A 25,563-nucleotide genomic window follows, 5' to 3' on the forward strand; every position below is an offset into this window, starting at 1 on the left:
GGTGGGCTGTGTGGGAAGCTCTCTCTGAATGGAACACTCAGGTGTTGCCTTGTCTCGTCTTTGGAGAGCGGCCGTAAGGTCGCCGGGTGCCAGGTGGATGGAGAGAGAGAGACTTGAGCCTGCCGTGTCTGAGAAGCGAAGCAGCAGGACGGCAGGTATTATATACGACCCCGCGAGATATATTTTTCACCTTAAGCAACCAGTAGTGTGGCAAGCGAGCACCGCATGGGGTACAACTGCACCTGCCCTCCCTGCTGCCCTACCTTCCATGGGTACAATCTGGGGCAGGAGCGACCCGAGGGCTCGAGTGATGGTCGAGTCTCGGCTCTTTCTCTGCATCGTATAGTATTCCCGCTCCCGGAGGTACCAACGGAAGGAACAACGGACCATGGACAGGGAAGGAATGCCCACCTCTGGAAAGTGCTCTGTCTTGGGATGGCTTGCCACCTTCCAAGATTGACCAAGAGCGCCAAGAGATAGATGAACAACGGGTTGCCTGCCGTTTTCCCCTCCAGTCAACCACAACCCGCCCCCTCTTTCGACGAAACGGCAACATGCTACTGGCGATCCCTGGCCTGATATAGAGGGGTGGCATGTACACGAGGGTAATTGCCCCAATTGATCGAATCTAGATGCTGTTTCCGTCGAGCTCTGGTTTCCCCCCACGCATTAGGTACACATTGTGCCAGTCTGGTATGTACTTATTTGTTTTACTTTGTCGACGTCTCAGCACAAGTGCCGACATGCCGAGAAACGCCATGCCGTTCATGTTTGGGCGAAGCTTTCTCCCGCGCGCCTCTGCCGCTTGGCTGCGCGCCGCTGAGCGACACGGCGCAAAGACAAGTCGGCACAAGCTCCCGCAGGCGCCTTGGACCGTCTTGGGGGACTGGGGGATGTTGACCAGGGGTCGGGCTTTTGGTGTGAGAGGAACTTCCTAGATCGTCTATGCCCAGCCTCTTGGCACCAATGCCCGCGCCGGATCGTGTGGGGACCCACCCGGTGCCTGTCAGCGAAAAATCAACGACATGAGCACCGAGGTGTGGCAACCCTGGAGGGGAACCGGCCGACGACGACCTGATTGCCCTACGGAGAGCCCGCGGGCCGGACCAGACACCGTTATTCGACAAGTTTGAATACTGGAGGATTTAGAGCTCATCCTCACCATCACAAGCGCCGGAGCATCATCACGGGGGCCTGCTATTGGGTCCGGGAATAGCGATGGCGAGAGGGGTCCCCATACAGCTATATGGGCTGATGGAAAGATCGTCGATGGGGTAGCAGTATACAGCCAAGTACTCCAGTGTCTGAAGTCCCTTGGGCGGACGGGACAACGGTTTGCCATGTGATGTCTGTCCTCTCTCATGGGACGAACGTTTCGACACGAGCTTCGAGAACTTTTGCCTCTCATTGTTGATTGGAGCATCAAAAGACCCGAATGTTAGGGTGACGGTTCTGCCAATGCGGCTCTGGAAGCTTATTTGTGCATTCGCAGTTATCTCTCGGATTGCGCCATCTGCTCCCTTCCCACGACGATAACCAGTCAGTTCGAGCGAGATACTACGGCCATGGTGTCCCGTGGAGGCTCGACGCCGGGTATGTTTGCTTTTCGGTGTGCGCCGTCGCATCCAGGATTCCTAGGCCATTAGTTTTCCTCCTTCCTAAAGCGTGCTTCAACAACGACACACAGAAACAACCTCGGTCCACCATTGAGAAATCACGAAGAAAAGAGCATTCCAACCGTTGTCCAATGAAATGCTCACATTTCTCCAACAGCGAGGTATTTCTCGGTATTTTTGTATGGTTTAGTCCAATAGCTTCACCTGCTCACCGTTCACCGATGAGAGCAGGAGCCACGGAGCATACCTAGTGGTTGGGTGGAACGAGTACTGCGGAACCTGAAAAGTATGAGACAGGGACCTCATGATCAGGGCTGCTTGGCACAGATGGTCTAGGTATGTAACGGATGTCAGATGCGGGTGCTGTTGTTATCAAAAAGCGAGAATGCCACGCTGATGCACCTCTGCCTCTATCTTGTGCTCATGGTGCTGCCATGCAGTCGTTATCTTTTGGGGTAGTTGTTGCTCGTCGCGAGGGTGTGGTAGCGAGAGGGATCGGCTGATACATTGGCAATTACCTCGTCTTGTATGGCTGCCTTCTTCTTTCAGCGGCCGTATAATCGAAGCGTCGGTCACGCAAACAGCATGCGAGTGGTGGTGAGAATGCAACGGCTGAAGTGGTAGGGGGGAGCGGAAAAAAGGCGGGTCGTTACAGTCCAAGTCACCTTCCGCAATAGGAAGTGCCTTTTAGTCACGGTCGATGCTCCTTCGCGACAGCACAGCTGCCAACGGAATAATGGCCTGAGGATGACAATCCTCCCGATACTAAAACGTAAAGCTCGCAAAACTATGATTTTTGCGAGTCTCACCTGGGCTTCGATGTCTGCGCCGTGGGACCTACTTTATCTACTCTCGGACATGATACCGAGAAGGATTTATTTTTCGGATTGTGGGGGTTCTGGCAGTGACGTCAGACCTCCAACACAGCTCCGAATGCTTCGAGGGTTAGGGTCTATATCGACCCAACATCTGAATTGCATGATCAACAAGTCGGCCCTTTGCAACAGTCACATGCGGTGGATCGAGCCAACGACATTCTTCATCGGTCTGCCACTTCCTACCTTCTCTTCCTAGATATCGCTGCGTTGTTGATGGCAATGCTGTGGCGTTAAGATTCTCGGTTTTTTGCAACAGCTTGCCCTTTCAGGTCCTTGCGCATCAAGCCGTCAGCAGGACCTCCAACATGCAAGTTCGGTGGCCCGTCCACTTTGGGCTTGCATCAGACTTATATGCCAAGATGCTTGGAAATAGAACACAAAGTAGCGTCGGCGCTCGGCAGTTGTGCTTTCTTGAGCCGAAGTTCAGGGTTTTCATGGTGGATAAGGTAGGTCTTCTTACCTCGGTGAGCAGAGAGGTGTGGTCAGATGTCACGAGCTCGCGTTATTGGGCTAACAGTAAAAAGCTTTTGCTAATCAGCAAAATCTGATAGCATGGCATCACTTATTCCTTCTTTTCACCCAGAACGGCAACAGACCACATAGGTACTCACGAACATTGCTACCAGTCTCCATGTCCACATCACCCCAGATCTTCGCATATGCATTATGCACTGCGGCATTGTGCAGTACTTTCCTGGGACTCGGGGATCTTCCGTTACTCAATCACATCCCACAACCTACTAGCGAAAGCGAAAAACCCCAGACCAAACAGCAAAAATTCACCGTGGCATTCCCTCAGAAACTCAGGTTCCTGCCCATGAAGCCAAGACAGCTCGGGAATATTCTTGACAAACGCCAAGTATTCGAGATAATGAAGCTTGTCCTGTCGAACCCAGGCCCATCCTCGCCGGCGTTGGAGTCACAACCCTGATCCATGAGCTCGCAGTAGAACAGGGGTGCCGGTACCTGCACGAGGAACATGAGATGGCCAGAGAGAACTCCGCCAAGGCTACATACGCTTTCTCTAGAGCTCGGGATAACCTCTGTTCTTTGCTTGCTTGTTTCGATCCTAGCCTGCGCTTTGCTTTTCTTTGCCAAGATGACATGACTCTTTCTTTGCAGCTGCTTTATAGGAACTTGCCGAGAAAGCTCCATCATGTGAAAATTCATGGGGAGAACTGAGGTGACTGGTGACGATCAAGGATGGGTAAAGCTTTAGCTGACACGTGAGCCATGGAGAAATTACTGATCGGACATATGCCTATCGCGAGGGTTCCAGATCATGACACAACGACCCCATATTCAAACAAGGTGCCTCTAGTATATAAATCGTCACCTCTCATCCAGAAGGCAGAAGCCTGTGTTCGAGTACTGACATGAAGGCCGGGTATTCACGGCTTATTATCAGGCAATAACAGGTAGCATGGCATTCACTTTGAGATATGTCCTTGCTGATCTTTCATACCCATCTGATGATCTGATGGGTAGTTTATCCAGCGTCAGTTCATCGAAACTGCTTTTCGTGCTCGGCTTCAACTACAGCCAGGATTTTTACCTGTGAGGATAGCATCGATCCTTGTCATGCCTTTGCTCGGTCTCACGCTCATTCCATTCCCATCGAAGCCATCAGGCCGTGCGAGAGTGTCGAGTAGCTGCGGAGACATAAAGGGGGGGGCTATCAGTCAACATCCTGTTCAACATCCTTAGCCATTCCAGCTTAGAGGTTTGATCAGCCGTTGACTTTCAGAGTGGCTGGTTGTTGGGATGACACTGTCCAAACCTTCCCTTCCCCCGTCTGTGCTCTGGTTTAAGTCATCTTTATTTGAGAGAGCGTCTGTCACCTGGTTGACCGTGGAATGCAGGGCATTCTTTCTCATGTACCTGTTCTCATGCTATAGCTCCAATGTTCGTTCTCTGATCGTTGCCACGTTGTCATCAGGACAGTGAAGCAGTGAAGATGGACGGGCTGTCAGTAAAACGCAGGGCACCTTGAAGTCAAGAAATATGTACCTGTTCCCATGCAATCACTGGCGAGTCTGTGGGTTGGGGGTTGGGGAAAAGACAAATGGCAGTCAAGGCGTTTACATAGTGCCTCGTTGTCAGGTTGTTACCGAAGAGATGCTATGCATCTTGGGCGTGGCCAAGACGAGCAGACTGTCAGTGCGGGTGCGTTGATCTGACAGTTCTGACAACTCGGACAAGCACGGCCGAATGGGCTTCATTCAAGGTAGGAATTGTGGGCGTCTTTGTTGGTCATGTTTGTAGAAATCACAGAGGAGGTCGGGAGAATGGCAGATCTAGGTAGCCTCGTATGAGAGAGAAGCACAGGGATATTTTCAGCAGAGCATGGGGAGTTTTGATTTTGATATTCTCCAAGTGTCCTCAGTCTAGGCCCTCCCATCTCTTCAATATGCCAAAGGAGCCATGTGCTCCTCTCTCGGATACAAAATGACATTACACGGAGTGCGTCGAGGTAACGGACCGGTACTTCACATCTTTCCGACCTGTACAATATCCTGCCACGCGTCTTTCGGAGCATCCGGCGTTCGTACTGTTGGGGTAGGCCCGCGTTTCCAGTGCTCGAGCTTTTCGATGCGGTCCTCTAGCTGAAAACGCACCCAACCGTTAGCTATCAAAGCACGTCTTGCCTAAGGTAAGTGCATGAATATGCATCACCCAGTCACTTGCAAGGCAAGTGGTGGGTTTCGGAGCAGACTGGGGCGGTCGTTGTCATAAAAAAAAGAATTATTCACCCACCTTCGGGAGTGAATGTTGGAACCAATGTTCGACTACGGATAACCTGTTCGCTGTGTTTTTGTCCCTCTTCAGCCTGTCCGTCTCTTTTTTCGCTCTCCCAATTCTATCCTTCGCCAAAGCCTCCCAGAATTTTTTGTTGAAATCGTCCCTCTCCCTCTCCCTTCTGTCCTGGTTTCTCTTCCTCTTGTAAACATCAACCCCGATGCCGAGCAGCATAGAAAAGAGACCAAAACTGGCAGGTAGGGTCTGACGGATTCAAACATCTTGGAAATGTATTTTTGAAAGGAGTGTGTATGGACGCCTGGTGTGCCGGGATAGCAATGACAACGACTGAGCGAATTGGTTGGCCAGTTTGTGGGCATGCGGGAAATAAGTTTGACGGTGGCAGGATAAATATAGATAAGGCTTGAAGGGAAAGAGAGTAGATTTTGGGGGTGAAAATTGAATGGTGACCTGCATTGGTTGAAGTTAAATCGCGTTGGTGGCTTGGAAAAACTCCCCATCCCGCGAGGTATCACAATCTGAACGAAAGAAACAAGACTGACATGGAATCACCGCCTGGAAAATAATCAACACGGTACTCGACTGTTGTTCGAGGCTCCCTGACCATCTTGAGGGCCTTATTTTCGAGTAGCAACCTCCTCTTCAAATACATGGCATGGGCATGCATTGGAAACTATCACTGCAAACAGTGGCGCAATGTCAACAACGACGTGTATGCCAGGCGGGCAGACATGCTGGATCTCACAATCAGTTTTGAAACAATAATGGGGAAGAGTTCATGTCCAGTCAGAATTCCATATGTTCCACAAATCAAGCTAGGCCGGTGTTTCGCTTCAGGGCTTACAAAATTTGTGTTTGCCCTACCAGCGTCATGAAACACTGAATTGACGTGCGAGTTATTCATTGTCGGTCTCACCTAATAAGCACTCACTTTTCACAAGTCACCAAGCCATGTTTTGTAAGGCTGAAGCCATATTCGTTGCGGATGATTTCCATCGCAGCAACTCATTCCGAGTTTGAGCAGCCCAAGGAGGTGACACGAAGCCATAAAATCAGGGCTCATTATGGCTGGGAAGACTGGATGATATCCCCACTCGGCAACCCAGGTGCAAGAAGACATCTGTAACACAGACAGCGGACATCAACTAGGCGTGACCTGTACTGTCAGCCGGGCAAGCGCAGAAAAACTTCGGCCAAGGACAGAGGCTTCGGACTGAGAAAGCGAAAGTTGTATTTCTGGAAGATGATCTGCATCCTGAATATCTGATATCTGGGAAGAGAGCAGCAATGAATAAGGCGTGTTGGTGAGTTCTATTCTTAACAAGCCAGTGCGTAGGCGGCAGTGTTGTAGGTAGAGCGAACTAGAAGGCTCTTCGAAACCGACCAGCTGAGACGCGTACACAGTAGAGTCCACAATGAAACTATTGACAGACGAAGCTTTGCTGACTGGTCGGGAGAGGCCGTGAAGGGGCGAGGAAGCTTGGGTCCGGCACTGTGTGTACGTACCTGATCTAAAGATTCTCTAGTGACGGGGTGGATCTTCAAGCTGGAGTTGCTGGAGGCCGGTTTGAGATGGCCTGAGACAGTTACTACCCTCAGAGAGGCTTGTCTTTGTTGGTCTGACCCGAGACGTTGGAAACGGCCCAGGTTCTTGTGGCCCAGCGGGTTGTTGGGCTGCTACTTTCCCCGCCCCCATAAGCAACAGCTTTCCCGGTCTGAGGTGAGCGAGTCCCGGATTCCACTTGAGTCCAGAACTCTGCTGCGTTGCAACGGTCTGAAGCTTATTAAGTGGGGCGTTTCTATGTTACGTCAGCGCCCAGGCACACCCGTTGGCGGGGTGTGACCAACAACCTTCACCCACTGACAGGTTTATCACGATTATAGACAAATATTTCGAAGTCGTTTTCGACCAATGCCTTTCTCATTCAGGAACGCAGCATTGCAAACCACAGGGCTCATCATGTTGATCCGTGCTTACAAGTGTTTGGTAACGGATCTCCGTTCAGTGTTTCTGGCCACACTCGCCATGCTCCAAACCCGTCGGCTAGGAAACTGTCACGGGCCGTTGGGATGAGCTTTTCGCAGGGCTCAGACTTGGACTCATCCGATGAACTCACCCCTGGCCTTAGCTCACCGGCCTCCTTCGAAGAATGTCCCCTCGCAGCCTCTAGGCTAGCGTTGGTGGTCGGTCTGCAAGACCACCGACCTGCCGCCTAGATGGGGACCTGCTTCTTCTACGCCGATCTCACAAGGCGCGTTCCTCATAGCACACACAGTACCGTCAACAAGCTTCCAGCTGGCTGGGTGATGTTGCCGCTCGATCTTTTTTCTTCTCAATTTCCTTCTGACGTATGATCTCGTCTTCTTTAATCAGAGATATATTTCTCCGACACTTCTGGCCACTTTCGTTTGTGACACGCAGGTTGCATCTCTCGTTTGCACACCTTACCTATTTGACCCTTCACACCACACTCACTTCAATCTTTGTTTCATTGCACCTTGACTTCAAAGTATAACAGACACCTACCATCGAACCATGGGGCCGCCCTCCTTCCTTATGAGGAGCAAATCTGACGATTCCTTCTTGAGCATACTTTCCACCAAAGAGGAGAAGTCGCTTCTTCCAGCGCCAGTACACCGAAAACCAAAAATTAGAGTACGAACGCTTCTAGGCCATTGCTTATATCGTAGGGTGATATTATGGACTGCCGGCATTCTATTTCTCTTATGCTTAGCGCTTTCATCACCAGGGGGTCGCCAACGCCGCCAAAGGCTGATGGAGTTGGTGGACTTGAGCCATCAGGATGTGAGAAGCAGCGGTGGTGAGGGTGAAGCACCAACAGTTGCCAAGGACACAGAGGGTGTGGTTTTTGTGGTCTCCGCGGGAGATGCGCCACAGGTTCAAGTTCAGGGGGAGCACATGCCGACCTGGTTGCGATTTAGACAGTGAGTACTCCCTGGAAGAGGAAACATGTTGATCGCGACTTGGCGCTAACGTTCCACCAGCCTTGACGGTTTCTTCAATGGTCTCAAAGCCCTAGTGCCAGCAAACGAATACATACCGGAGTATCCCAGGAAGCCGGGTGAGGCGTCACCGTTCCCACTCACGCTATCTTACACCGGCTTGCCGACCCCGACGCCCTACGTACCTCAACCTGACTATGAATCGCCGGAATACATCTCCCAGTACCACGCCGTCGAAAAATGTTACCTCGACAAGGAACGGAGGATTCCGGTTCCCGATCTGTATGCTTACAATGGCGTTGTCCAAGGCCAGCCAGAACCCGCCATGGGCTCACGCAACTTACTGGGACTTCGTGACGATGTTTGCTTTGACAGATTCGGTCGATACGGGCCTTATGGCCTTGGATATAGCTTTGACGAGGGAGGTGCATTTGTTGGCACTGACACAGAGCAGGAAGGCAGCAGTACGGTTTGGGAAAAGACGGGCAAAATTAACTATGAAAACATGGACTGGGGCGATGCCCAGACGCGCTGCTACGAATCGAACAAGAAGCGCTTCGCCGACCCAGCAGCACCAACAAAAACTGCAGCAGTTTCAGGCCAACTTCATCCACGGTCATTTTTGCGCAACGAGCGGCAGAAGATCCCCCGGACGGCCGTGGTCATCAGGGCCTATGTTGGGTTTCAGTGGACGCAACACAACATCTTGAACTTCCGGGCCCTGATATCTGAACTGGCGCTCAAATCCGGCGGCGAATACGCCGTACACTTCCTCCTCCACGTGCGCAACAATAACGAGGCCATCTGGGCCGACCCCATGACGGCCCAGCGCATCCTGGACGAGAACATTCCCCAAGAGTTCCACGGTCTCTGCACGCTATGGTCGGAAGCCCAAATGCGCCTCTACTACCCAGGAAAGTTTGGGGGCAGCTTCCAGAACCCCAGCGGTGGTGATATTCATGGTGTTTACCGCAGCGCCCATTTCCCTCTGCAGCACTTCGCGATGCAGCACCCCGAGTATGAATACTTTTGGAACTGGGAACTCGACATGCGCTGGTTAGGGAATTACTATGAGCTCTTTGATCGCCTCAGTGCCTGGGCCAAGGAACAGCCCCGTAACGAACTGTGGGAGCGCTCTGCCAAATACTACATCCCTTCCTACCACGGCTCTTGGGAGAACTTTACCTCCTTGGTGCATAATGAGACCTTGAACAGCGGACGCGAGGCCACCTACGGCCCAGCTCAGTTCCCCGGCCGCCAACCCCTCCGATCAGAACTCCGAGGCGAGAGCTTCATGCCCTCCAATTGCGATCCAAACGACAAATCCGACACCGAGTGCGGCAAAGGCGAAGAAGCCGATCTCATCACTCTGAACCCGCTATTCGACACGGAACACTCGGGCTGGGTCTTTTCAACGGATGTCACAGGATATAAGCGCTCCTTGCCTCTGCCTCCGAGAAGATGTAGCATCATCACCGCTAGCCGGCTCTCCCGTAGATTGCTGAACACAATGCACGAGGAGACCTGGAGACTGAAGCACACCATGTTTGCCGAGATGTACCCCGCCACTATGGCACTTCACCACGGGTTGAAGGCCGTCTATGCCCCTCACCCTGTTTACTTGGACCGAGAGTGGGAGATTGAAGCGATTGACAAGGCTTTCAACGGCGGGAGGGATCACACTGCTGGCGGGCACGGTTCTCCGTTTGACTTGAACAACGAGCATAATCACAAGGGGAGCAGCTGGTACTACAATAGTGAGTTTGCCGGCTTGCTTTGGAGGAGGTGGTTGGGGTATGCGCAGTTTGATGGCCGGGGAAGGAATGGTGGACGGTCAGGGGAAGGGCAATTGAGGGGTGGGAAAGAGGAAGAGGAGAGGGCGGCTGGGACGGGCAGGTTGTGCTTGAGGAGCATGTTGGTTCATCCTATCAAGTGGGAGCATCCTAGTGAGCTGGATTGAGTTCCCAGAGCAGCATGTTTGGAGTCTTTTTTTTGATAAGGCGGGGAAGGGAGTGGCAAAGGGCTGGTTGAACCTTTGCTGTTGGGATATCCGGTAATAAGGGCTGCATAATTGGGCGGACAGGTGGCATAAAAGTAGCATTTTTTGCGGTCGTGTTTGATAATGTATATGCTTCTTTCTTTCTTTTGTTAACAAGCTAGCCTTAGTTTTGATAGGCATTGAAGCAATGTTTTCTTCCAATCGTGAAGTTGTCTAAGCAGCAGTGCTAGTGTTACAGTCTGATATCTGGGTCGGGTTGCGGCCGGCCGCCGCCATAAATGGTCCGGGCCGCCTTGTGTCTCGGGAGATGTAAAATTGGCCTTGTTGCTGTTGGCAGGCAGGCAAAGGCACAGAAGGGTTGACATGTTTCAGGCCTCACAATGCACGATGCTTTTCAAATTAAATTTAGTGATAGATGAGGGCGGCAAAATGGAAGGCAAACTTTCCAAAGAAAAGAAATTTCTTGATGTTGCACAAAACCTGGATCGCCAAGTACTTATACGATATGCAGAGTCCCTATGACAGAGATCAAGAGATATGCACCTCCGGCTGGGTCCCGTCAGCGGCGGCCCCGGAGGTCGGTGGTTCTTCCACCCCTGTCAGAATCCAAACCCAAACCCCTTCCGGAGCTCCCCCACGCTTTTCTGGTTCGCTGACGGCAGTGGGTGACAGCCGAGTTGTCAGTGCGAACGGACGGGGGAGAGAAAGGCTGGATGGGATGGATGGCACGGATGCAATGGGAGTGGTCATGTGCTCAATTAACGCCCGTATGATGTGCATATTCGGTTAGCTGTGGGATCACCAGGAGAGAAGAGGTTTTTTTTGCTCCCGTTGAAGGTTTGCTGAATGGATGGATGGATCATGGTGAGGCTTTTGAAAGTTTAAGTCTTTGGTCGGATGATGACCACCCCGCTTTCTTCCAGGGCGATTGGAACCGTGGGGTAAGCCTCTGGGGAGCGGCGAATGGGGTTGGGTAACGGTGTTAGTAGTGATTGCTCTAAAAAGATGAACAGATGGTGAACAGACAGATGAAAGCGTCTCCGGACTGTGAATAGAGATTGTCCGGCCGAAGCCGAGTCCGTTGGGTTTGTCATTGCTTGTCTCGAAGATATTGGCACATGTCAGATACCGAAACCCAATGATGGATATGGCTGCAGTGCTTCGTCATTGTGGACCCTGCTACCACTTTAACACTTTCGACTTGCCCTCCTCCACTGTTTTCAATCCACAGTGACATCGACATCGATTTCAAGGGAACACAGCATCAGGGGCATCCATCGAGGTGCAAGGTGACGCACAACAAAGAAGACCACCCCACCGGGTGTTCGCCCAAAGGGCACACGGGACGAGGTTGGCGCAAGGCTGAAGACGCCCTCATGTCCAGCTGAGGAAAACTAGATACAGATAGATAATGCATTCTATGACTGAGGCTTATCTGCTGCACCTTGGTGGTTTAGTGGCTGCTTTTTTTTCGATGACCCCGTGATCGCAGTGTTGGGACTCCCAATTTCGGACCCTCCTTGCTCCCCTGGTCGGCGGACAGGGCAGCTGTGGCACACCCACCTGCATCCGCGCCTGCAGCATAACCACCTCCACCTCCTGCCCGCACACTCCTCAACACCCAACGTAAAGGCCGCCTTGTCTGAGACGCAACCCTCTCTCAGCAACGCCGCAGCTCTTCTTCACATCATCTTCCAACCTTATCTCCTTTTCCTCTTTTTTCTTGTTCCCTTAGCCTCTCTGGGATAGAACAGACAGACGACGACAATCGAGCGAGTTCCTGCAGCAGACGGCAGCACTCAATCTGTTGTTTTAGCGTTCAGCCACTCGCATCAGAGCCCGAAGCACAAGCCAGCCCGTCCTTGTTTGCCAGAGCTCCCCCTACCTCACCTTACCTCACACCTTTCAGCAGAAGCTTGACTTCGTCTTTTGCTCCCGTCCTCTGTAATCCCTCGAGTCCTCGATACTCAAACAACGACTGCCATCATGCCCATCATCCCGACCACAGAGATTACACCACCTGCCCCGCCACCGGGCCCTCCCCGAAGCCGGGGCTCGACCGACGAGGGCGTTTTCGACGATGCCAGGACCTACTACACCGCCGATGAGCGCCATCTGAACACCCGGGCGGGTGCCAGAACCCGCACCTACTCCCAGGTATTTTCTGCTTGTGCTCATGGAGATGACCAATGTGGCTGACCAGCATTGGGCTGCAACAGAACAGCTTGTTCAAGCAAATGGAGCGGATGGGCCTGAAGGAGCCTTACCGGAGAGGCAGTCATGGTGAGTATTCTGATATTCCCCAATTTTCGAAACACATTACGAGCTGGTGCTGACAATGCTTTTCCAGACGAATCCACCATTCCACATTCTCGTCGATTCCTTATTCAAGTCGAACCTACTCTACAGAGCTTGCAGTCACAGGAGGATACCGATGGGAACATGCAAATCACCATTGAGGACAATGGTCCCAAGGTTCTTACACTCCGCACTGCGGCGTCTAATGGGCACAACAGATTCGATATTCGAGGTACATACATGTTGTCCAACCTGCTCCAGGAGCTCTCTCTCGCCAAGGAGTACGGCCGCAAGCAGATTATCCTCGATGAGGCCCGCCTGAACGAGAACCCTGTCAACCGTCTTTCGCGAATGATTCGTGATCACTTTTGGGAGGGACTCACTCGCCGCATTGATGCCTCCAGCATTGAGATTGCGGCGCGGGATCCCAAGGACTGGACAGACGACCCGAGGCCACGCATCTACGTTCCCCGGGGCGCTCCTGAGCAATACGAATACTACACCAAGGTGGCAGAGGAGAGGCCTGAGCTCCGGCTCGATGTGCAGCTCCTGCCAGAGAAGATTACCCCTGAGCTGGTTCGGGATATGAATTCCAAGCCCGGTCTGCTCGCGGTCGACATGGAGGAGGAAGTCGATCCCAAAACTGGAAAGAAGACGCTCAAGGGCCGACCATTCGTCGTGCCAGGAGGTCGCTTCAACGAGCTTTACGGCTGGGACAGCTACATGGAGTCTCTGGGTCTGCTGGTGCACGACAAGGTCGACTTGGCCAAGTCTATGGTACAGAACTTTTGCTTTTGCATCAAGCACTACGGCAAAATTCTCAATGCCACCCGATCCTACTACCTCTGCCGGTCACAACCTCCTTTCCTGACCGACATGGCGCTCCGGGTGTACGACAAGATCAAGCACGAGCCAGGTGCTCTGGAGTTCCTCCGGACGTCTATCTTGGCCGCCATCAAGGAGTATCACAGCGTATGGGTGGCTGAGCCGCGTTTAGACCCCGTCACAGGTCTTTCACGGTACAGGCCCGAGGGTCTTGGTGTTCCTCCTGAGACGGAGGCTGGCCATTTCGTTCATATTTTGGAGCCCTACGTCGAGAAACATGGCTGCACCTTTGAGGAGTTTGTTGAGGGGTACAACAATGGCAAGATCAAGGAACCCGAGCTCGACAACTACTTTATGCACGATCGTGCTGTCCGTGAGTCGGGCCACGATACGACTTACCGTTTTGAGGGTTGCTGTGCCGACCTCGCCACGATCGACTTGAACTCTCTCCTCTTCAAATACGAAACGGACATTGCGCGCACCATCCGAAATGTGTTCCACGACAAGCTTGTCATTCCTGCTGAGTATTGCGTGGGCAATATGGAGCCCAACCACGTCGAGGCGTCTGCTATCTGGGACCGCCGCGCCAAGCGGAGAAAGTTGGCCATTGACAAGTACCTTTGGAACGAGCAGGAGGGTATGTACTTTGACTACGACACTGCGAACCGCAAGCAGTGCTCGTACGAAAGCGCAACGACCTTTTGGGCACTGTGGGCTGGTGTTGCCAGCCCCAAGCAGGCCGCAGCCATGGTCACCAAAGCCCTTCCCAAGTTCGAGGCTGTGGGTGGGTTGCTGTCCGGTACTGAGGAGAGTCGTGGTGAGATTGGCCTGGAGCGACCTAACAGACAATGGGATTATCCGTATGGCTGGGCGCCACAGCAGATTTTGGCGTGGACGGGGTTGTATCGGTACAGCTTCACAGAAGAGGCCGAGAGACTGGCGTACAAGTGGCTGTTCATGATTACAAAGGCGTTTGTTGACTTCAATGGGGTGGTGGTGGAGAAGTACGATGTGACAAGGCCTATTGATCCGCACAGAGTGGACGCCGAGTATGGAAATCAGGGGCTGGACTTTAAGGGTGTTGCCAAGGAGGGGTGAGTTCTGATTCTTCCATGTTGGGGTGCTGAGTATAATGACTAACAAAATGATTAGATTTGGCTGGGTCAACGCGAGTTATGTGTACGGCCTACAGATTGTCAATGCTCACATGCGGAGAGCCCTGGGAACGCTCACGCCGTATGAGACTTTTATCAGGGCCGTGGAGGAGAATAGGGCAAAAGCATTGGCGGAGTTGGTGTAAATTCTTTAACTGTCAACAATAAGAATGGAAAGAGAGGAGGGAGCAATGGATGGGTTTTGGGGAAGAGAAAAGACGACTAGAAATTGTAGAAAGTTGCATACCTATCCTAAAATGAAGATATCCCTGAAGAGACCACCGGAATTGGCAGAGTGGCGATGATCCAGCAAGGGTTTTGGTTGTGGTCGGTGAAATGATGAGAATGGAGGCATGATGGCAAGTGTGAGAGGGCATGAGACAGCCTGGTGGACAGTGAAGTGGATGTTAGCTGAGGGTCCAAGGTGCTTTGCACGATGCCAACACCTAAAGTTATTTCAAAGTGTATTGCTTCCTAAAGAGAGCTTGATGGTATAGTAGGGTTGTTAAGTGAAAAGGACATTGGAGATGTATTCAAGCCTCTCGAAGAGGTCTTCTTGTCAGGATGTATTGTGAGCTTGATAGTTTCTATCTTTCAAAAGCTTCCTCTAAGTCATTTCACATCTCTCTCTTGTTTGCTCGGTGCTTTACCTTTATAGCTCCTATCTAGCTATATCTAGACACCTTGCGGCCTCCACTCTGTCCAGATGCACCATGGCCTCTTCATCTTCCATCCCATCATTATATAGATATCATTTGCAGCCGCTCAATCTGTTAACATCATCATCGGCAGCTGCCGACGAAATTTACATGATCGATGACAGCCAGAGATGATTTCGACTCCAGCCGCTCAACACTTCATCTGAGCTTTTATTAACTTATCCGTTATAGCGATTGCAGCCGTTCGTTGCCTCGGCGACTGTGGACGAAAATGTAAATATGCCCCCTGTTCGCTTTTCAATTGCAGGCGATAAGCTGCGATTGCGGACGATAAGCTTACGATACAATGATGCCCTCCCGGTTATTCTCACGCTTTTGGCTGCGGATAATTAATAGATTCGGTTGCAGCCGCTTCAGCAGCAAGAGCATTATGGCATCAAGACAACACACCCAGTGAAATGGAACAAAGAGTTTGAAGAAACTCTTGACGGATGCTAGTATTAACCTTACTAGGTAGCTTTCCTAAAGACAATTCTACTGCTCCTGCCTCTTCGATGTTGCCAGATGAATTTCGTCTGCAGCTGCTTAGCTGTCAGGTTGACGGCGAAGGGAAGAGGAAAGAAAGAGACATTAAGAAAACACAGCCGGAGACTTCCCTTTTCTTCTCCGATTGATGGTAGTTAGTATTTCGATTGCGGCCGCTGGTGTTTCGGTTGCAGCCGCTGATATACCTAGATAATAAATAAAGCTGGGATGAAGGACTATCTACTGTGGTACTGGGGACCGCACGCTCTCGATCGAGTGAGATTGCTGCTACCGCAGTCGAGGGCAGACGAAAAAGATGTGATGCTGCTGACGAACAATGCTAGCGCATAGGGAGAAGCAAACCTAGGGCAGTTACCTTCTCATGGAGCAGGATAGTCGGCCAAGAAGAAAAGAAGGATGTGGTATTGTTCGGGTCGGTGAACTGGAAAGCAAGAGTGGGAGAGGTCTCTGATAGAGTACTCTGGTCCACAAAGTCGCTCGAGTGGAATTGCTGCTGTTGCGCTCGAGAGCAAACGATGATGAATAATGCTAGAGCGAGGAAGGGGAGCGGGTGAGAGTAGGGGGAGGGGGGGGGTTGTATTCAAGTGCCCAACGCCACATTCCAGAGCATAAAGTGAGTGATCTTTAATGGACTTATCTTTGCAAAATAAAAAACTTAAGTTGGTCTGCTGTTAAACATTGGTATTTTAATATGGTGAACCACTATACTTTATGAAGTTATCCAAGCCCTTATCGTTTTAACCCGTTTAGATGTTTTTGCATATTTACTTAACTATTTCTAGACGTTATGCATATTTCGTTAACCGTTTGCAGACGTTTTACATATTTATTTAGCCATTCGCAAATGCCTGTCATATTTACTTAACCCGTTTGCTGGCGTTTGCATATTTGGTCAGCTGTTTGGAGACGATTCATATTATTAAGCTAACTGTTTGGAGCTGCTTAACATTCATTTGGGAATTATCTAAATAAAAATTTCAATGCGTCTGCAAATGCTTTTTTTTTCGTCTCGAGCCGCTTAGTTATTCATCTAAGCTTATATTATGCTTTCTTCTTTAAGCATCTAAGCAGACACACTTTGACCATGGCATCAACTTTTCTATCTAAGCTCAATATTGAACATGTTAGTTTGGAAAATCTCTTATTTTTAAAATGATATAGAATTGATGTCTATCAACAGCTCACTGCTATTTGCAAAATAGCGTGGTAAATACACAAGTAAATACAACGACAAAAGGCGTTAGGTCTCAAGTATTCAAGTCATGATGCAGAGAATTATCCATAGGCTCATAGATCTAAGATTGAAGCTTTGGAATGGTTTTTGCAAAATCCCAAGGATAAGCAGCATTTTCAAGAGCTTCAAACTGCAGATATAAAGGACACAGGATATGTGACGATATGTAGAAGATATGCTAGCAAGCTTTTCTGGAGGAGATAAGCTATGGAGCATAGTAAAGTTGGACTTGTAAAAAAGACTCTGTTGTTTTGTTATTGCTTCTAGTAAAAAAAGTTCAAATCTAGAAGATATCACCCACATGTGAAAAAAAAGAAAAAGGAAAAAGGTCTTCAACAGACCTCTGGAAAAAGCTATTGCTGTCACGGTCAGAAAATCGATTACTGCTGTGAAGAAAAATAGCTATTACTACGGACGTTTTCGCGATAGGTAGAAGCGCGGATGCATTCGTTGATATGGTTGCTCACTATTAAGTCAAAATTAACTTGCGATATGTTTGTGAATAAGATGCTTCTGGTATTTCCAAATAAAGTAAAAATAAGATAAGCGATTGAGGTGCGGTGTTGCTTTTGCCTCGTTCGTGGCCCAAACACTCATTGCCGTCTCGGGCACCTCCATTGGGTGCGCAGGCGAAGAATGTATCTCCCGCAGTGACTGCATTGGGCCCTGAAACCAAAAGCAGTCTCGCTAGGAGAAGGGCGGTAACCAGATTGTCTCACGTAAAGTTCACCATTACATAAGACAACTACTCCATTGTCACGAACTGTGATGCTCACAGTTAAAAGCCGGTGAAGGTCTGACCCATACAGGTAAGCAGCTCCAGGTTAAAAAGAACAACCTCATCTGAAGGGGTTCATCTCCCCAAGGTTGAACCTTGTACCTCGACACAACAGAAGGCGGTAGAGCAGATACCTAGGCGTTCATTTTCTCCCCCTTCTACCCGCGAAGAAAGCTAAATGCCTATGAGCTCATAGCTTATTGGAGGTGAGACAGATAGATTTTGAACAATCCTTGAGCCACATAACCTGAAGCTTCCTACCCAGCTTTTGATGCCTTGAAGCAGAGTTCCCTGGCGTAGCAGTCAGTTTGGCACAACATGAAGACCTTGGGCATTATCGGGATCTGAGGTTTCTCTCCTGATTTGCGTTACGACCAACGACCAGTTCTGGTCTACCATACACAGCTTGACCAGAACCAGCAATTCACTGCACCACTCACTACCTCACTCACAACCATGGCAATATTGGCGTCCACCACCACAACTAGCACCAAGGGATCTGCCCTCGCCGCGAGAGTAACCCTCCGCGGCGTGGAATTGGGACTTCAGTTGAGACTCTTCAGCTTTACAAGCACAAAGACCGCAAGAGATACCACAAGTCGAGGCCTAGAAGATTCAACAGATCCATCAGCTCGAACCAGGCCGTCAAGTCAACGAGGTACTGCAGCAGTCCCGTGAGTACCCACCCACGTCACAGACAGCACATATAACGAGGAGGACCAGGTCATCAAAGAGACCAAAGCCAGGATAGGGGCGAAGCAGCAAAAGCTGGCAGGCCTGGAGGAAAAGGACCAGCGCATGGCGGATGAAATCACCCGACAGAACATTGAAATAGGAAGAAGGCTAGCCGGACTGGAGTGTCCTGTTTATGATCGCTATTGCGGACAACCTCGAGCTCGTATCTAAGTATCGGCAGAGTACATGGGTAGGTTGCCTAACCACGCACACAGCTCTTCATTCCTTAAGCTCTTAGCTGACCATCTTTGAAGTTTCATTAGCCCCTCTCGCGGTCATAACTCACCCTCGGCGGTTCACATCCACTTCGGGGAAGAGAAGGCGCCATGATATCAACAACCCAGGCGGCGAATTGCTCAACAAAACCCATAATAAATGGACGAAACGGGGAACTTCACACATCAAAGGGATCTCGATAGCAAATAAAACAGAGTACAAGTCTGCCTGCTTTCTATTTACACCCCCTTTGACTCGATAATATTTCGTATCAATAAAAGGACAAAAAGATATCAATAATAATAAAATAAGAAAAGATCCTGCTCATAACCCGTCACAAATAAACATACTCCCTTCTGTAGGGCATCTTTCTCGATCCTCCATATCAACCCAATCTTGTTTAACCCTTCTCCAGAAAGAACCGAAGCAAGAAAAAAGAGAAACGAAGCAAAGGGGGACAGAAAGTGGTATTCAACTTGGTTACACACACACACCAAACACCAAACCCCATCAGCATACCAAACGTCCAAAGGGGTAGTAGTAATCGAATAGAAAACGACACAAACCACAAGTCCTTCTTGATCAAAATTCTCATCAAACACCCTTTCTTTCAAGAAACCAAAACAAAAACGACATGGATATCAAAAACTGCAAAGCATGAAAAAAAAAGAGAAATAAAGAGAGATTAAACCGGACTTTGCGGCAAACTAGCCCCCACCATCAACCCCCCCCTCAAATCCCCACTCCCTGTCCTCCTCAACGCCTGGCTCATCGTCTCAATACTCAACTCCCCGCTCACGGTCGGCCCCCCCGCCGCACTCAACCCCAAAGGCGGGATGCCATGTCCCATCAAACTCGTCGGGCTACCGAGCGGCTTCCTCGCCGGGCTGAGCTCCAACCCTTTCACACTTCCACTCTTACTGCCCGGATCACCCGCTGATGACGACACCGGCGACCTGATTGGGGAAGGCGACCGGTTGGCGTTGTTGTTGAGCGAGGTTAACGAGGTCAGTCCGGGGATGAGCATGCTCTCCCTGCTGCCGGCTACTCCGCCAAAAGACTGCTGCTCGGCTTGTACTACATCCGCAAACGAGATGAATGACAGCCTGCGGACATCAGTCGTGTCAAGACTGCCGTAGTTGCTTGCGCTGTCGGGGTTGGTGGGGCTGTTGCCTCGGTCAAGGGAGAAGGCCGCGAGCTCGTCGACCCATGTTGGCTCGTTGTAGCCGCCGCCGCCGCCGGTGACGGTTACGGCGGCGGGCTGATGGGAGGCGTGTGTGATGATCTCGACACTATCTGGGTTAAGGTGGGTGTCTGTGATGGCTTCGGAGGAGGCGTCAAGGACGGGCGGGATGTAGTTCTCGGTCTGAATATGGGAGGGGATCGCAGGGGAGGTCGGGAGCGCGACGGCGGACTCTTGGACGTTGCGCTCAAAGATCTGGCTGCCCGCTGGGGACGCAAGACGTGGAGAAGAGGCGAAGGGTCGGCTGGGAGAGGACGGGGTGTAATGGGTGTGTTCTGTGCGGATAGGAGAGGCAGCGGTTCGTCTTGTTGGCGAGGAGGTTTTTTCATTAGTAGACGGTGATGCGACTGTTTTGGAGGTCGATTTGATGACGTCTTCTACTTTTTTCTTGCCGAACCCAAAGAGACCGCGCTTCTTGGTCTTCTTCTCATCTCCATCCGCGCGCGGGGTCGCATCGTTTGAGCTTGGGATGGGTTGAGTGGGAAAAGGGACGGGTTCCCCAGTAGAGATGGTTGCTGAAGCTCCGGCCATGGTTGCGATTTTGCGAGTTTCGTCTTGCAGTTCGTAGAGAGTTTGGAGAATGAAGCGCAGGTCGAAGTTGGTCGCGATTCGGGGCTGTTGGCAGGTTAAACGGGGGAGCACCGGGTGGATCAATCCCAGTGGGATGGCTGCTTGGTGGAGTCAGGGACCTTGGTGGATTCGTTCGATAAAGCTTCCAAGTCTTCTCTGAGAATCTGGATGCGACGCCAAACCAGGACGTTAGCAAAACACAGCCTCAGCAAGTCGTCTGAATACGTGGTTATTGAAATTTTGTCAATCTCGGCAGAACGTTGCGGTGGGGGTAAAAAGCAAGTGTCGCGATAAAAAAAGAGACGGCCTGTGAGCAATGCGAATTTCCCGATTCGCCGCGAGTATATCGATTGTGAAGTGGTCTCCGCCGACGAGACCAATGGAGCAGGAGACAGGAGATGGGGATGCGGTCATACCTGATCACGGCTGGCGGTGCGACGCAGAAAGAAACAGCTGAGCAAGACGAGGGAGTCTAAAGCGTCTGGAATTATCTGGCGCGGCGCATTCGGGCCCAACTCTGCTCCCGTCGACCCGCTGCTATGCTGCTATGCTACCGTGCGGGTTGCGAGAGCAGCAACGAGAGCTGGAGGTTTGGGCAGCTTCTATTTGAAATGTCGGTTGGGCGCAAAAGCTGTTTTTAGCGGACGGGACGGGAAACAAGTTCAAGGGCTGACGGGTTGTCCTCGTCGTCGGGTCTGGGCCTTTTTGCCTTTGTTCTTGTGAGTCTTGGGGATTGTGATGTCGGGCGGTTGCCGAGGTGCGCTCAAATCGTGATCAGCAGGGAATGACGATGCTTGAGCTCGACGAGTCTACACAAAAAGGAGGGGAGAGCCGGACCGGGGTTTTAAGACGTAATGCCGTCCCACGCCGGCGCTGCCAAGATCTGATTGGAACCTGGAGGAATGTGTCTTCCTTCTTGTTTTGGGTCCGAGAGGGATGTGATGGGCATATCTATTTGGACTTTTTGTATCATACAAATGCGCCGACCGTCCGACCCTTTTAAGCTATCCCCTCCCTTTCCTTCTAGTAACCTACCCTTCGTGCAGTCAGTCAGCGAGCGAGCATTGAGGCCACCCCTGACCAGACTGCTGTGCATGGCCGTGGCGGCGGCTCGGCACCAGCCAAAGCAGGAACTGGAAGACTCGGTACATGATGTTCAACAGGTTTTTGGCGTGACAAAGTCAAGTGATGTTGAGTGGGCAAAAGCCCGCTAGGCCAAGTTTCCCGGCTGATGGACGAGCAGAGACCCCTCCTTCTTTGATCCCTCGACCCTTGACCCCTAACTGTCCGTGAGAAGGAAAAAGGAGTTCAAGCTGGAACCGGGCATGCCCGATTTGTCTGTCTCTGCGACATGTGCGAGGTTCAAAGACACAGGGACGGCAAGCGATTGGTGCGATCCAGCCATTGTGTTGCATAAGTCACTGTCTCTGTCCAAGCTTCCCAATGGTGGGGTTGTGACCGATAAGGGGCAGTCACAGTCAGGCAGCTTACAAGCTGGTTGCTTTTATTTGGGTCTTTTTGTTGAGATTTTGAAATGCTGGATCACTAGTATTATCTTTGTTGTAATGTGTGCGGACTTACATCAGCCGATAGAGGGTAAACAATGGTGGCTGGATATAAGGTGATGGTGATAGCCTGATGTGCCCCTCACCAGTCACATTGAGATACGGCACTCTCAGACGAGCTGGCCGGACTATTTTTGAAGGGATGAAACCAATACCCCTGAGATGAGCCGTTCGTATCAACTACAGCCCGAAGAATTCCCGTGTACAGTGAGGCAGGTGATCCTTCCCGTCAGGAGTAAGGCGCACATAAATTGAGGGACCAGATGTTTTCTGGAAGTCTGCAAACTGTGTACCAAATGTCACGTTCAACAGGTGCTATCTGAGCATCTTCGTAAGGGTACTGACATTCCCCCCCTGTCAGCCGCCGCGCCAGCTTCGCGGACGGTCATTTCCTTTTGCTTTAATTCTCTATGCGACCAGGCATCACACAAATCAGGGCCTCGGTATGCTCGGCGCCGCAACCACGCGAGTGGCTTACGTAGCTGTTGTCTTTAACCACCGGGGCGCGTATAGCGTTTTACTTCATGGGTTCTGCCTGGCAGGTAACATCATAAAATTCCGGTCTCTTCAGACTTGCGACAGCGCTGTTCTGGGAGATGAAGCTGACCGATGTTGAGCATGGTGTAAGTGGGATACGTTACCAAGTGAAATTGCTAGGATGCCTAGCTAAAGACTAATGCCGAGCCGAGACTCTATTCTTGGGCTTGTTTGCTTTGTCGAATTCTGGGCCTCAGTTACATATCCCAAGCAAACCGCTCCCGTGACTGACAGTCCGGCGGTCTCGGAGCAGGTCGACCGGAGCCGGCTTACTCCACCCCGGGCCCGGGTCTGGGGGAATGGTGGAGATCGACCCGGGCTCAGTGGTGATTGGTTTGACCGTCCCAAGCCGTCGAGCCAAGCCCGAAGCACTGACCTCCGGCGACCCAAAAGCTCAATTGAACCACGTGACCGAGCTTCCAACAACTGCCGGGCTCAAAAAAAGTTATCGCGACTCCAAATCGCCCAGCTACCCGGCCGATGAGAAGGAGGAGAGGGGACCGCCGCCGCACGACATAACCACCACACCTCCGATCCCATTCCCGACGAGGTCCACCCACTTTCTCTTGTCGGTCATTTCAGTCTAACCCTCCGTCAAAATGGAAGCAACCCTCTCCCGCCCAGCAGCTCGCTGCTGCTGTCTCCTCAAGACCACCACCCCTTCCACATCACGACTCCCCCCCCTCCTAAGTAACCAGCAACAAACCCGCCAAAAGTCCACCCGCGCCCGCCACAAAGCCTCCCTCAACATCCCCCCCCACCCCTCCTTCCTCTCCAACCCACCAGCATCATCCCAGACAGGATCAACAACCCTAATCTTCAACCCCCCCTCCTCCGCCCCCTCCGTCTTCCAGACCCCCTTCAAGTTCCTCCCCAAATCCGATCCCCGCCGCCGCGCCACCCTCGCCAAGAACCTCTTCTCCTCCTCCGTCACCACAAACTTTGCCTCCCAGCCGGTAGACGTCTCCTCCCTCCCCACCATTTTCGACGACCGGTCCCCCGCCACGACCCCCAAGAACCACTCCCTCACAAAAGAGGACGTCGAGGAGATGCGCCGGCTGCGTCTGGCCGACCCGATAAAGAACTCAGTCTTGAACCTGGCGAGGCAGTTTGGCTGCAGCGTCATGTTCGTCATGATGTGCGTCCAGGCCGGCAAGGAGCACAGAGACAAGGTTCACGTCGAGCCTCACGCGGCGGCGAGGGAGAGGTGGGGTCCCAAGAAGAGGCAGGCCAAGGAGGAGAGGAAGAGGAGGATGGAGATGTTGATGAGGGGAGAGATTTGAAAGCCTGGATCAAGGCAAAATCAAGGCAAAATCAAGGGGTGTATATACAAAGAAAGCGAGGAGCCGGTTTCGAAAAAGGGTATCTTAACGGAATGTTTGTCTCATTGGGAGGAGGGGAATGGAAGGAAGGGGAAATAGCATTTCTGTACGATAGGGACACATCACATGATTCTCTCTCTCTCTCTCTCTCTCTCTCTCTCTCTCTCTTGGTTGGGGATATACAAAAAAGGAGGCTTCACTTTTTCTGGGAATCATAGAAACGCGGAGACGACGAACCTTTGATACCACAATACGGGTTGAGTGGGTTGATGGGTGGATGGACGAGCAAGCAAAACATACCCCAGGGCGCAGGCAGTTGTAAAAACAAGCACAAAAATGTTCAAATGAGCAGCTCGGCCACGGCTGTCATCGTGCTGAATCAAATTTGTATAATTCAGTAAATATACTTTGTACCAATGTGCCTCCCCTGGGTGCTGAATCACTTGCCCCGCTGGATACTACCACCTGTAGAGAGAGGTACTGTCAATCTCACCCTGTGCACCACCGCCGCCCTTCCCCCAATGACAGCGCTGATATATAAATATCCCAGACTCTAAATTAACAACGCAGTAACGCCCCCTTTTTATGCTGCCTCCTTCCCCTTGCCCTTGTTTTTACCCCTCCAAGAACTAATACTGTCCTCATCCTTCCAATCGCTGGTCCCATGCCTGTCCAGCTCGTAATCACCCTGCGCAGGAATGACTCGCGAGCACCATCCACACCAACTCCTCCTCTTACCTTGAACCTCCCTTCCCAATACCTCACCCTTCAGCCTCTCCTCGTCCCATTCTGGCACGCAAGCCCCAACCTTGACCCTTTTGACCGAAATCTTCTTCATAACGCCCCCGATACCCTCGACTTCGTGTCTCACGTACCCAACCTTCATAGCTGGGGATGGCGTCCTGCGCATGTGGTCTGACCCTGAGCTCAAAAGTCCCCCCAAAGTATTAGAACCCGAGCCGCCTGTCGCATTGCTAGCCAAGCTACTGAGACTAGCATTGCTGGCAGCAGATAGACCCGACGCCATCGTCGAAGTAGAAGCACTGCTACCACTTCTAGAACCGAGCCCTGCGCGAAGCCGGTCCTGTTGAAGCTGCTGGTCTGCCGCCTCCCGAGCGGCCTCGGCATCATAGTCCGTTTCCTGCTCAACCTCACGGGCGCCGCAACACTGCGAGTTACGACCGCACTGGACCCCGCGGTCACCATCACCGATACCCGTTCCTAAACCACTGAGGACATCGGTGTATTGGTTGCGCCACTTCCAGACGCTGCCACGGAAAACATGTGTTAGCATGTGGAATTTGTAACGGGAGCGTGTGCCAACTATACCTTTGGTAAGTGTTATCTTCGTTTCTGATAGACCTTCCGCACGGGAAACACAGCCAGACCCCAGAGGAGCCGCATTGGCAGATGGCGCGCTGCATATCATCCGAATCGATGCGGACCTCGGGGCGCATTGGGGGCTTGACAAGCTGACCTAGGGGTGCCTTGACGCATTTGGTGCAGAGACGCCGATGTCGATCTCGGAGCACGATCTGAGCAGGTGGTTTGATAGCGCAATTCTGGTATTGATACAGTCAGGGGGTTGTTGCAGCGGTTAAGATCAAGCTTTGCGAACTCACCCTGCAAACGATTGTCCCACATCGTCGACAAGGTCCCACCAT

General features: G+C 51.6%; 5 protein-coding genes across 5 annotated transcripts; 3 read left to right on the forward strand and 2 right to left on the reverse strand.

Annotated features, from left to right (window-relative positions):
• Nucleotides 1-7,790: 7,790 nt before the first annotated feature.
• PODANS_2_10120 (uncharacterized protein) lies at nucleotides 7,791-10,178 on the forward strand (the record flags this gene model as incomplete). Its single annotated transcript, XM_001911786.1, has 2 exons — nucleotides 7,791-8,200; nucleotides 8,261-10,178. 2 exons carry the CDS (start codon nucleotides 7,791-7,793, stop codon nucleotides 10,176-10,178), a joined length of 2,328 nt encoding a protein of 775 aa, XP_001911821.1.
• Nucleotides 10,179-12,203: 2,025 nt separating this feature from the next.
• On the forward strand, nucleotides 12,204-14,640 carry PODANS_2_10130 (uncharacterized protein; the record flags this gene model as incomplete). Its single annotated transcript, XM_001911787.1, has 4 exons — nucleotides 12,204-12,374; nucleotides 12,437-12,500; nucleotides 12,568-14,434; nucleotides 14,493-14,640. 4 exons carry the CDS (start codon nucleotides 12,204-12,206, stop codon nucleotides 14,638-14,640), a joined length of 2,250 nt encoding a protein of 749 aa, XP_001911822.1.
• A 4,707-nt stretch (nucleotides 14,641-19,347) lies between these two features.
• Nucleotides 19,348-20,436, reverse strand: PODANS_2_10140 (uncharacterized protein; the record flags this gene model as incomplete). The annotated part of the gene is made up of 1 exon (XM_001911788.1): nucleotides 19,348-20,436. The coding sequence occupies one exon, from the start codon at nucleotides 20,434-20,436 to the stop codon at nucleotides 19,348-19,350; it is 1,089 nt and encodes a 362-aa protein (XP_001911823.1).
• A 2,740-nt stretch (nucleotides 20,437-23,176) lies between these two features.
• Nucleotides 23,177-23,860, forward strand: PODANS_2_10150 (uncharacterized protein; the record flags this gene model as incomplete). Its single annotated transcript, XM_001911789.1, has 1 exon — nucleotides 23,177-23,860. One exon carries the CDS (start codon nucleotides 23,177-23,179, stop codon nucleotides 23,858-23,860), a length of 684 nt encoding a protein of 227 aa, XP_001911824.1.
• A 622-nt stretch (nucleotides 23,861-24,482) lies between these two features.
• Nucleotides 24,483-25,563, reverse strand: PODANS_2_10160 (uncharacterized protein; the record flags this gene model as incomplete). The annotated part of the gene is made up of 3 exons (XM_001911790.1): nucleotides 24,483-25,167; nucleotides 25,229-25,461; nucleotides 25,522-25,563. The coding sequence occupies 3 exons, from the start codon at nucleotides 25,561-25,563 to the stop codon at nucleotides 24,483-24,485; spliced, it is 960 nt and encodes a 319-aa protein (XP_001911825.1).

The sequence above is a fragment of the Podospora anserina genome, chromosome 2 (assembly GCF_000226545.1).
Source record: "Podospora anserina S mat+ genomic DNA chromosome 2, supercontig 2".
NCBI lineage: Eukaryota > Fungi > Ascomycota > Sordariomycetes > Sordariales > Podosporaceae > Podospora > Podospora anserina.